The 12989-nt window shown below is 35.1% G+C and overlaps 2 protein-coding genes across 4 annotated transcripts; one reads left to right on the plus strand and one right to left on the minus strand.

Annotated features, from left to right (window-relative positions):
- Positions 1–431: 431 nt before the first annotated feature.
- On the plus strand, positions 432–9714 carry LOC118040313 (KH domain-containing protein HEN4). 3 transcript variants are annotated; one of them, XM_035047212.2, is made up of 7 exons: positions 433–1218; positions 1400–1873; positions 1974–2252; positions 2526–3116; positions 3211–3293; positions 3783–3894; positions 5189–9714. In XM_035047212.2, the coding sequence occupies exons 1-7, from the start codon at positions 595–597 to the stop codon at positions 5324–5326; spliced, it is 2301 nt and encodes a 766-aa protein (XP_034903103.1). In that variant the 5' UTR covers positions 433–594; the 3' UTR covers positions 5327–9714. The 3 variants fall into 3 exon arrangements, with proteins under 3 accessions (XP_034903105.1, XP_034903103.1, XP_034903104.1); XM_035047213.2 differs by having other exon boundaries at positions 434–1218; positions 8882–9714; XM_035047214.2 differs by lacking the exons at positions 3783–3894; positions 5189–9714 and adding an exon at positions 3385–3776 and having other exon boundaries at positions 432–1218.
- Positions 8744–10672, minus strand: LOC118040314 (costars family protein). Its single transcript, XM_035047215.2, has 2 exons — positions 10491–10672; positions 8744–9068 (listed from the first exon to the last, which is right to left on the minus strand). Exons 1-2 carry the CDS (start codon positions 10569–10571, stop codon positions 8859–8861), a joined length of 291 nt encoding a protein of 96 aa, XP_034903106.1. The 5' UTR covers positions 10572–10672; the 3' UTR covers positions 8744–8858.
- Between the last annotated feature and the right edge of the window lie 2317 nt (positions 10673–12989).

Below are 12989 nucleotides of genomic sequence, written 5' to 3' on the forward strand. Positions count from 1 at the left end.
GTCATCATCCACGTTTCTGCACGGCACCGCATCTCTCACGGGCAACACACCATTGACCCTGTCCTGTCTACATACATACATACATACATACATACATACATATATATATATACATACATACATATATACATATATATATATACATACATACATATATACATACATACATATATATATACATACATACATATATACATACATATATATATATATATATATATATATGAACTTCATTTTACCTAGAAGAAATCGATCACAGGGAATCGTACCCGATCCCTAAAGTCCTAGCATTTGATTCAAAAGTTAAGAATTACAACAGGTGGACAGAAAAACTTCAATTGTTGGAAAATCAATTAAAAATAAGGGTATAAATTGAATAAATATAAAGTATAGAACCAAATTAAAGCTAAGAGTACTACCTTACATGACATTGATAAGGACTTCGGAGCCTTAGAAGCTGCAAGCTTTTTACCCTGTCCCTCTCTCTGCCTGTCTAGCTCTAAACCCCACCTTCTTCTACCCTGAGAGAAGACAAGTTGACCTAGACAGAGAAAAAACAAACACACAGCACTTTCTCTCTCTAGAAAATTTACAATGGCAAGCAGTTTCAGTCCTTTTCTATCTCCTCCAGCAAAACGCCCCGTATATTACTCCACCATCTTGCCCGACCCGAACCCGAATTCCACAAACGGATACTCCGCAAACAAACGCTCCAAACCCCATCCCTCTACTTCAGCTGCTCCGTCACCAGTCCCGTCGGGGAACGTCTTGTTCCGTCTACTCTGTCACGAGTCAAGAATTGGTGGCATTATAGGAAAGGGCGGCAACATAATAAAAGGCTTGCAACAACAAACCGGAGCTAAGATCCGGATAGAAGATGCTCCACTCGAATCACCGGATCGGGTGATAACGATAGTTGGTTCAGTTACGCAATCGTCGGTGGTATTTAGTGGAATTGAGAGTGCAATTGAGGTTTCCCAGGGGCAGGAGGCGTTGGTTAGGGTTTTTGAGAGGATATTAGAGGTGGCGGCGGAGAGTGATTCGGTGGCGGGGGGGTTGGTTTCTTGCAGGTTGTTGGCGGAGATAAGTTCGGTTGGGGCGGTTATCGGGAAAGGAGGAAAAACAGTGGAGAAGATTAGGAAAGATTGTGGGTGTAAAGTTAAGGTTTTGATTGATAAATTGCCTGCTTGTGCTTCTTCTAATGAAGAGATGATTGAGGTAAATGAAATTTATAATAGGGTTTTTGATTTCAGAGTTTTGATCCTTTTTTTTTGTTTTATTAGTTTTTTTTTCTAGACTAATTATTGAGCTTTGAATTCCATTATTGTGATCTGGGAACAGATTCATTATCAGTTAAATGAATATTTATTGCTCTTGTGGAAATGGTTAATTTTTGCAGATTGAAGGGGACGTTTCAGCTGTAAAGAAAGGACTTGTTGCGGTTTCTCACCGCCTTCAAGATTGTCAACCGGTTGATAAAACAAGGGTGATCAGCAGCAAACCTGTTGAGGCACTTTCCAGAGTCTCTTTTCCTGAAGTGGGTGTAGAAGTTCGTCCACAGCATTCTGCAGTGCGACCCACCATAGCACAACATTCCGTAGCGCCACCCACTGTAACGAATAGCTCCATTGATTATGCTTCAGGGAGTCATCTTTTTTCGTTGGAGCCCGAGAGGGTCAGCACTCTGGACACAAGTACACCACAACAGCAAGTGGTTTTTAGAATTCTGTGTAATAATGATAGGGTTGGGGGTGTTATTGGAAAAGGTGGCAACATAGTCACGGCTCTTCAGAATGAGACAGGTGCTACTATAAGCATTGGACCTAAGGTGGCTGGGTGTGATGAGCGACTAATCACTGTTACTGCATCTGAGGTTTGGCATTATGTATCCTTTTTCATATTCCTATTCAAGCAGTGGTTATCATGTGGGAAGTAGTGCTAATGACTAATTGCACCGATGTCTTCTCCTGCAGAACCCAGAGTCTCGGTACTCAGCTGCACAGAAGACTGTTGTGCTTGTTTTCTCGAGGGTTGTGGAGTCCGTCATTGAAAAGGGTCTAGATCCAGGCTCAAGCGAGGGGTCCCCTGTTAGTGTGAGGCTCGTGGTTTCCCCAAACCAAGTTGGCTGTTTGTTGGGAAAAGGAGGCACAATTATTTCAGAAATGCGGAAGGCAACCAGTACCAGCATACGAATAATAGGGCATGACCAGGGTAACCCTAAGTGTGTGCCAGAGACTGATCACGTGGTAGAGGTATAATGAAGTCTTAATGGATTCATTTTTTAGTTGGTACAGTGCATGGATAACAAAGATCACCCTTTTTACTTTTTTGAGGTGCAATTAAAAATGAATCTCAAATTAAATGCAAGAGTTATGGTTTGAGGTCTTAATAACTCTTAATAATTCTGGATTTTCAAAGTAAAAAAAGTGTTCAATGCTTTATTCTGGTCAACCACAAATCCCTTTTACCGACCTGGTCTAACACAGCACAATTTTTCATTGCCTGTTTTGTTGTTTTTTTAACAGATTTTGGGAGATTTTTTGAATGTGAAAGATTCAATATACCACATTACTGGAAGACTCAGAGATAATCTTTTCTCTAGCATTCTGGGCACTCCTGGAGCAAGGAGCAGTTCTTCTGTATTAGCTGAGACCAGCCCCTATGTGAGATTGATGGACCCAGTGAGGGATGCCAAGAGGGATTTACTGAGGGATCCATCGTGGGAGCCACTGAGGGATATTATGAGGGATCCATGGAGAGACCCACAGAGGGATATTATGAGGGATCCATTGAGAGACCCACAGAGGGATATTATGAGGGATCCATTGAGAGACCCACAGAGGGATATTATGAGGGATCCATTGAGAGACCCTCTGAGGGATGAATTTAGGGATTCGTTGAGGGAAACTGTGAGGGAACCAGTGAGGGATCCTTTGAGGGGACCTGGGAGGGGTCCATCGAGGGAGCTAGGGAGGGATTCTGCCTCTTTTTTGCAGCCAGTGGTGGGTATTTCTCATAATCTAAATCGCCAAACTGTTATAACACAGAGCATGGATCATCTTGGATTTTCACGTAATTTAGATCATTCTCCTTCACCAAGGTTATGGGGATCACAGGTACTATCTTCCTCCCTGTTGGATGTTAATATTTGTCTTTTCCCCTGCTGGGTTATAATGTTTGTTCACTTTGTTTTGGTGGGACTGATTGCAGACAATACCTGGAGTAAATCCACGGGGCATATCAGATCTCAGTGGAGAATTGCCTTCTTTTAAATCTGGCTTAGATTTTGTCAGGTTAGTTAACATGTGTACTTGGTCTGTGAAAACTATAAGACCATTACTCTTGTATTAAATAGCATGTAGAATAAAAACTGTTGATTTTCAGAAGGAGTGAGAAGAGGAAGAGTTCGACCACAATAGTGTCACCAGGGGTTCAATATCACAATTCTTAGAAGCTTTAACCAATTAGATAAGTGAATGGAAAGAAAGGGTTCACGTGGCTGACTGTGACTAGTTCGGGATGGAGCGTACTTGACTTGAGTTTCATCATCATGGCAATTGTTATTTTAATCAGTAATTAGATTTAGTGCACCTTCAGTAAACAGGAATAGAAGAAAGCAACACTGAAAAACAAGACCTAAGGCATTTTACCCAAATTTTATAGGAAATAAATAAGTCATTACTATTATTTGAAATATGATTAAGCATTCTCCCTGACCAGTCATCTAAAACTGCTGATCACTTGCACTTTATGAGCTTTTGACTCTTTCCTCTGGCATGCAGTGGAGGTAAGTCTGTTTTTGTTACAAATACAACTGTAGAGATCGTAGTTCCTGAGCATGCTTTTGGCTCTGTATATGGGGAGAATGGTAGCAATCTAGCTCGTTTGAGACAGGTAGGCACTTTTGCCTGTATTTCTCTGTTAGTTTTGCTTCTGCTGTCATTGTGTTGTCCAAGATAGTTAAACAAGTAAATCAATATGATTTATTACTCATTGAATGGAGTTTTCATTGTTACACTGATAATCCTAAAGGCTTTTTAGAAGTTGCTTCTTCAAGCATCACTAGTATTATTATTTTGGTTCATTATTTTGAAGGAGGGGAAAATAATTTTGACACAGTGAACCGAGTTTAAAACCATCAAAAGAATAGCACTTAAGGTTAATTCTCAAGCATCAATGTGCCTGCTCCTTGTCCAGACTATTCTGGTTAATGAGATACGGAATATATTTTTCCTTAGCTTGATAAGAAATTTAATTCTTTATTTATCCCCTTTAAATTTTGCAAGTTAATTTTTTTCCTACTTTATCGCAAGTTACTCTTTTCTGTGCTGATATATTAATGGTGCCTCTATTCTTGTGGGTGTGATATGAATTATCAACACAATCTTTGTAAATTAGTAAATGGACGTACATGAAGAATAGGATTAGCCTAACAACTTGAGGCCAACCAGTTTGAAACTTCCTATAAGTTTTGACACATAAGGTTACATCTATAATGTACAAGTAAAATTCAACCTCGTTATTAGATGTAAAAAGACAACAACTTGTATAGTACCAGCTGCTGAAGTAAAAAAGGACCAACTTTCTTGTTACACAAAACTGAAATGTTAAACAAGAGAGAAGGCACAATACAATCAGTTTGATGCCCACCACCTTTATAACCAATGTACTCAGAAACTGACCTCAAATATCATACAATTGCCATGATGCCAAACTAATTTCAAATGCTCAAACCTATAAATAAGCTGATTGAAATTCCTGGAAGACAACCAACTTAACCATTATGCACCTTAAATTCCTCTACACAAGACTTGCACCTATAGAAGAAAAATAGTAGTGAAAGGCTTTAATAATTTTAACTTGATTCTCATTATAAAAAGCATAAATAAAACCATACCTTTGAATTTTCTATCTTTCAAATGTGTTCAAGTTGAAGAAATATGAAAGCTTTAAGGAAAATATTCTATAACTAATTACCCATCAGGTATAGAAGTTGGGCATTAGAAATGAGTCTCCTTGATTATTAGGATTGCATTATTTTTAATTTAGTTTACACCTTATTCATTATTTCAGTAATAATTGAGAATGGTATGTCCAAAAAGTGTTTCACACCTTAAAAAACTTTTACATACATTATACATCTTATCTTAGATCTACTTCAGCTTATCCTCTGGTGTTCGTTAATCAGTTCTCAGGTGCCAAGGTAATAGTGCATGAACCTCGTCTAGGAACAAGTGACAGGGTTATTGTTATATCTGGGACCCCTGATGAAACCCAAGCAGCTCAGAGCCTCCTTCACGCATTCATCCTCACTGGACAATATTGATAAAAATATGTTTGGTTGGAACTACTTTCACAAAGAAGTCACAGTTGCTTCTTTTAGTTTCCTTTTCTTTCACCAAACTGTGTACGCTAATCCTTGCCTTCTTTTATGACAAACCCTCATTTTGGAATAGGCAATTCAGCAATATGATTTGTTGTCAGTGAACTTAACTGTTTTCTGTAAATCTTGTTTTCATAACCAATTAGTTATGTCGTATCCTGGTATCTGTCCAACTTATCATGTCCTTTGCATTTCATCATTGGACCTTGGAACATTTAATTCAAACATTTTTATACTTGAATGGGAATTGGAAGGCAAAACCTACACTGACATGAGTCACAAACAAACAAATACTAACTTGTCTCAGCATTGTGGAACATGTCCCTTCAATAACATCTGTACAACATGATAAAGAACACACCTTCTGTTATAATCTTGTTGCTGGTTTCATTGGGTAACAGAACATTCCCCATAAACTGATTCAAACTGATTAATACTTGACCAGGAAGGTTAAACTCCGTTACATGAGGACACAAAAGAACAAATTCCAAAAATACATCTGCATTTTAGAACATCATACTGCACTTATAGTTTTAGTGTTACACCATTATGTTGTGCCATCAGGAACTGGCAAATTTCCAGTTTAGGACAGGTAGCATTAACGATCCAGTTTGAAAACTTTGTTTCAAATCAGGGGAGGACTTAATAGTTCATATAGAGTCTTCAAAAGAAGAAAATGTTTATTAGACCCAATGTTTTTTTTCTTTTTTGTTTGTGTTTAAAGAAATTGTTGAACCTGTTAATCATTTATTTACTCTTACATGGTGCATGGAGCCTAGGAGTGTTGGTTCCTGGTTTTGACAGCTTTAAATGATAAGAATCAAATGCCTAAAGACATGTCTTTTGCACGTATAAAAAAGGATAGATGAGTTGAGAACTAAAACTCTCAACTTTTTGAGGGATTTTTGGGTTGACTACACTTGAAGGATTATTGGTTGCTTGGTTTAAAGGAATTGTGGAAACCCAATCGGATTAGGACAGTTTTAAGTGATAGAGTTAAATGCCTATAAGTTTGTAGTTTTTGCACCTATGAAAAGGATAGATGGGTTTAGAAGATACTGTCGATTCTTTGAAGGATTGCAGGGTTGAAACGGTACACTTTTAGATACTTGGGATTTTGGTTGATGAGGAAGATTTATAAAATTTATAGCTTGTTCATCTTATTTTTTGGGGGTTCATGTGACGCATAGTCAAATGAACATGGTAGTTTCCTTTTGTTTCTGAAAATATGTAGTTTGTACAAGAATACTCTTGACAAGGCGCTCCTTGGATGAGATTTGGGTTGAATCTAATACTATGTGTGGTTGGGAGGATGGATAAGGGAGAGGATGGAAATGACAAGATATTAGAAACCAGAGGGAAAAAAATAATGGAAAGCAATCTTTTCTTTTAGTTTTCTGGTTGGTAAGAAAATAGGAACTAAACTGTGCAGTGATTGGAAGTAAAGAGGACAAGGAAATGTAAGGTTGTAAGAGAAAGGGAAATGGATGCCTTTTCCTCTCCCAATTCTTCTGACCTGGATGGATTTCTTTTTCCTATTCATCCATCTTTCTTTCCCCGCCCAAATGTAGTGTCAATGAATGCAAACCGAAGTCTAAAAAAAAAAAAGAAAGCTTCTTAAGTCAGTCAAATGTAACATGTTTTTTATTCATATTGCTTTGGGTAACGAGCTCTTCGATTCAAATTGATTGCACCTGAATCCAAATATGAAACTTCCATGCACGAGGACACAAATGAATGATGGAATCTGTATATGCATCATAGAACACACCCTTTTATATCTTAACAGCACATTATTGTGTCCTTGAGAATCTGCAAATCTTATGTCCAAACAGATTGAAATATGTATCTGCATTGTAGAACATTACCCTGCAGTAATATCAATTTCATTTCCTTGTGCAATCCAGAATCATCAAATATTCAGCCCTGAACTGGTTCGGTTGTCAATTTATTTGTTGTAATAGAAGCTTCATCTCAATACATGGAACCACCTTAACCATGGACACAGTGGCAGACTAGAAACTTTCTGTAGGGAGATCCAAAGGATATACTTAGGCCACTCATATATATATATATGTTCATGGAGCTGGTAAATATATTTTACCCAAAAAACAGAAGAAATGAAAACATGTACAATGGTAAAAAACCTATGTTAAGAAAGTTCGTGATGGTAATTGTTGACCCTCTTTATTGTGTTTCGAGTACCTTAGCTTATTTATGCTCAAAGATCATAGGAATGATTAAATAAGTCAACGGCTTGTTGCTACCGCACCAATGGTATGAGAAGAAATATAAAGAATGAATTCATTACAGCGAAAGAACTAAATGTTCAAATTCATGTGAACCTAACTCAGTATACAAAAAAAAAAAAAATGTGTAGATTAAATATGAACAACAAAAAAGAGGGCACCCCGCGCATTTAGCTTCTTATGATCTGAACTGGCCACACTCAAAAGCTTACAGTCAATGCACCTCGTGGAGGTCATGATTTTTGTACATAGAAAAACAAAAAAATAGCAGATATTTCAGGTGTATGCTATTAATTAATAGGCCCTTTTGAGGAAAAAGAATATATCAACTCTTCGAAGATCATTGGTTTGATTACACTTTTGGCAACATGGTTCGATATTTTTCCATTGAGTAAGGACTGACCTTGGTTGTCTCTTGTCTCCATGGATGAGTGAGTGACCATTTCTTTCTTTGGAGAAAGATGAGTCGCGCATCCTTGGTGTCCATTTTTGTAGGTTTTGTTGACTTTTCATCACTCAAATAGATAAATAACAAAATAAACCTAGAAATAGTTACAATAAGGTGCTATCCTTGGGTCAGATTTCGACCAAGTTGACACCATCTTTGACTAGGAGAAAAAATGAAGATGATGAAAATTAGAAGGATGAACATAGAATTATATCAAGTATTATCTCTCTGCTCTAAAAGTGTAAAGCAGAAAGCAATTCATCCCTTCTGTTGTTTGGCTAGAGGAAGAGTAGATGGAAGTCTGAATATTAGGCAAATAATAAAACGCATAAATAGACGGACTGAAAATGCAAAAATGAAAGAAATGGACGTGTCCTTTACTCTTCTTGCTCTTTATATATATATATAGAAAACGCATAAATAGATGGATGTCTAAACAAATGAGATTAGCACTTCCATTATCCCACCTCCATCACTATTTATTCATCTAGCCTTTTACACCTTGCTTGGAACTCAAATTTCCTTTATGCATGGAAGTAAGAGATTCATGACCTTGGAAAGACGAGAGATACCTCTACCAAGGCAAACAAATGAGAAGTACTATACACTATTTTTTCTGTACTTTCTTTTCCACCTCTTTTCCATGCAAAAATATATTGTAAATGAAGGCAAACAGAGGTCCATTTAATGTATTTCTTAATTAGAACAACAGTATTATTCATACAACAAGATATATGTCACAACAAAAGGATCTGCTGGATACAAACTCCACACTCTTTTAATTCTTCACAACTGAATCAGTTGCAGCTTCTGATGCTGGGAGGGGTGCTGCCTTGAGAATGATTTCCACATTGTCATGGACTCCTTGTAGCAACAACTCACCATCATATGTAAGAAATTTTCGCTTCTTTGCGGCTCTTAGTGTACCTACCAATGCCTCAAATATGTTTGCACACCTATCGTCATTGAACAACACACCAAAGGTAACCTACAAAGCAGAAAAACAAAGTTTTTGGTAGGGAAAAATGATAACAAAACAGCATGTTAAGATCTTGTTATAGGAATAGGTGATACAACTTCCAACTTCCAACTTCCTAGGTCTGGTTTCTTGAGATTCATGAGCATGCCTGTTCACACGGACTGGTGCATGCAATCAGATGATTTAGTTCCTTGAGTATATCAAGAAAAAAGATAGCGATGTCCATTACAGAGTGAAGATATCTAATACTAACAATTTGAACCTTGTCTTGTATGGATTAATGGATGGTGAATACCTAACTAGTAAGTTGTATGCAATGCATCATGTTTTTCCTCGAGCATGATCAAACTTTTGTGACCTGGAGAACATCTTCAAGAATTGACACAGGTAAGGAATCATAATGCAGCAGTTATCCACCTGAGGTATGCTGTATTTTTTTTAGACAACTGATTTGGTTTTTGTGAAGCATTTTGTAATGTTGAAAACGAGCAGGCATATAAAGCAAGAGAGCAAGGATGCAGGGGACCACCTCTAGGGCAGTTTCTCTTTTGCAAATACCTGAGTTGTAATTATGAAACAAGCAGAAATCATAGATTAGTTGAACTCCGATATGTATCACTTGTAATATTGAGTATATGACAATTTTATTTAATCTTCTCCTTTTCCTGTCACCCTCTAACTCCATTAGCTATGCTTTTGAATATTGAGCATGCTACTGCTACAATAAACTTGAAATGCATCAGCAACAGATCATTTTCCAGGTGCTCGACTAGTTCAGAATGTTTGAAAATCAGATTCGAAACATCCTAGATCTTCAAAACTAAAAAGGCAATAAAATTTGAATAGCCAAAGAGTCGCTAGAATATCAACCCCAGTGACAATCAACGAGATAAAAACATCATGTCATTTAAGGAGAAAACCTGCTTCTGGCATGACAAGGGATCCCTCAAAGGACTCGAGTAGCTAAAAATAGACCCAAGATTTTTAAGAAAGCTGTTGTTGATCAGAAATGCTAAAGTTAATCATAGTCTTGAAGTGGTGGAGAGGTGAGAGACACTAGATCTAAAGAAATTTGCAGAAACTGCAAACTGTTCGATGTGTTTGCTGCCTGTAACCGTTGTTCAAGGACCAGAAAACTCTGTATTGTGGGCTCCTTCAAAAATAATCTTCAAAGGGCATAAACTTAACCACCAAACCGTTGACCTTTACATCCTGCAACTTGTGCATATATGATAATGGAACAGAAGAGCCAACGTGGAAGGAAGAACAAGAAGCAGCAGCAGCTAGATCTAAGTTTTACGAACAAACTCAACAAGAAAATGGATGACAGATCCAGTGCATGGAGATCCGGATCATAGCATTTTCAAAGAAATCATATGCTTAAATTCCAGAAAAAAAAAAAATATAATGAAACTGTACACGTAAATTTACCTTGTAGGAGCCATCAGGCTGGACCTTGCCAAGCCTTTGGATTTCTTCTTTGAGTCTTTCAACCTCTTCTTCAACATTCATGGTTTCTCTCTTTCTCTCTTCTCTTCTTTTTTCCTTTGAGATATCTTCTCTCCTGGCAGTTTCTTATCCAAGTTTCGGAATTTGGAGGAAAGTGTTTTATGCGTTTATTTTACACTTCCCCATAAAATAGCATTTTTGGGTTCGATGAAAAGACCAATCCAGCTGTATTATTACAGGTATCCTTAAAAAAAAAAAAAAAAAATCCTGAATTAAAAAAATTATTAACTAAATTAAAATTTTATTTGTTTTTATGTTTTAAAAGTATTTAAAAAAATTATATTTTTATTTATATTAAATTAACATCCTTTTTATATTTTTAAATTATTTTAATGAGCTGATATTAAAAATAATTTTCAAAAAATAAAAAATTATTATTTTAATATATTTTTAAATGAAAACACTAGCTAATTATAAAATTGAATTAATATTGCATATTAAATTAGTGACATTGTTGATTTAATTAAATCTAACAAATTAATATCAAAGATTTTATTTAAAAAGGGAACAAAATTATATTGTTTTTATATAAAAAAAAATGATTTAATTATCTAATTATACTTTAATTGTGTGAAAATTGGCAAAATAAAAGCGCTGGAAGGATGATATCATTTTTTAAGATAAAAATATGATCTCATCTTAAAAAAAAAAAAAAAAAAAACCAAGAAGTGTGCTAGTGATTATTACATATACTCATTGCATGTTCCTCAATCATTTCAGACACACATAGTTTTAAATTATTTTAAAGAAAATATAATTTATTACTTTGTTTCAAAATAAACCTAAACTATCATTTTACGGGGGGGAATCAAGCAATCAAAATATACAAAAATAAATATAAAATATTATGCATCACAAGGATGATAGGGTTTTCCTCAACCTTAACCCCCATTAACACACTTTTCAAATAAAATTAATTACAAACTAATTGCATTTCACTGTTTACAAGTGCTTCTAATTTTTTCCTAATGTTGAAGATATCACTATTAATGGCATGTTATATAATTAAACTTCTTAGTTAAAAAAAAAAATCCATCCTTCCATAAACCCTTTGATTTTCCTTATTTTTGTTTTTATAGTCCATTTTTTCTTATTATTATTTTTTTCTCATTTTATTTTAATTGCAATTTAAATATCTAGCATGGTGATGATAGGCTAGGGAAGAAAAAAAATTGAAAAACTGATTAAATTGAAAAAAAATAAAAAACAATAATTGGAAAAATCAATTAAAATTTTAAAAAAACCAACCGTTTCGGTTTTATAAGCCTGAAACAAAAAAAAACGAACTGAAACCAAACCGAAAAAAAACGAGCTAAACTAAGAAAACTAAGTCAAACTGGTTTGAACCGGGTTTTGTCCTAAAAATTAAACCGAACCGAAACCGATCGGTTTGGACTGATTTTAATTTTTTTTAAAAAATTAATTTGGTTATTTTAAAAAAAAACCCGAATTGAAATAGAAATAATATGGACAATAGTTACATCTCTTGATCCTAAAAGATGTTCAACTATTTTTTTTTATAACCATTCTTTTAGATATATAAAAAAGTTATAGGTAAATTATACTTTTAATAAAATGTTTTAAATAGGCAATAATTATCATATTTCTTCCTATTAAAATAAATAATAACTATTTTTTAGATGAAGTTTGATTACGCGAGGCGATAAAAAAGGAGACAGTAGGATGAAAGTAGATATATTTTATATTTTATATTTTAAAAGTATGTAATTTACTTCAAAATAATTCAAAAAACAGATTCATTTATATATTTTTTGTATCGAAAGTATATTATATTTAACTTGAATTTTTTGGACTTTATCCATAACGAATATCCAACAAGCCCAAAATTCAATAAATTAGGAGAAATATCTCTTTTTATTTAGTTTTTAATCCCTGAGCATAAAAACTGGCTTCCTGAAATGGCTAGACAGATGTTTATACATGTGATAAAAATTATTTTTTAAAATATTTTTTATTTAAAAATATATTAAAATAATATTTTATAAAAAATTTATTTTTAATATAGACACATTAAAATAATATAAAAAATTAATTTAAAATAAAAAATTCAAATTTTAACAAAAAAAAAACAAGGTAAAACTCAATACCAAACAACCCGTGAAAGTAAAAAAGAAGTACTTGAGGTCTTGACCCAGCGGTTGAAGGGACTTGTTCCTTTCCTCTGCATCCTAGGTTCAAACCTCGTTGTGCACGCCTGTCACCCCCGCGGTGCCTTACATGTTCACTGGGTTTGCAGGATGTTCAGTGAGCCGTGGGATTAGTCGTGGTGCACGCAAGCTGGTCCGGACACCTACGTAAATAAAAAAAAAAAAAAAAAAAAAACTCAAGTAGTGGCGCGTTCCACATACGAAGAGGAAGAATCCTTCTTATCCAGAATATCAACACAGACATCAATCTCAG

The sequence above is a fragment of the Populus alba genome, chromosome 7 (genome assembly GCF_005239225.2).
Source record: "Populus alba chromosome 7, ASM523922v2, whole genome shotgun sequence".
NCBI lineage: Eukaryota > Viridiplantae > Streptophyta > Magnoliopsida > Malpighiales > Salicaceae > Populus > Populus alba.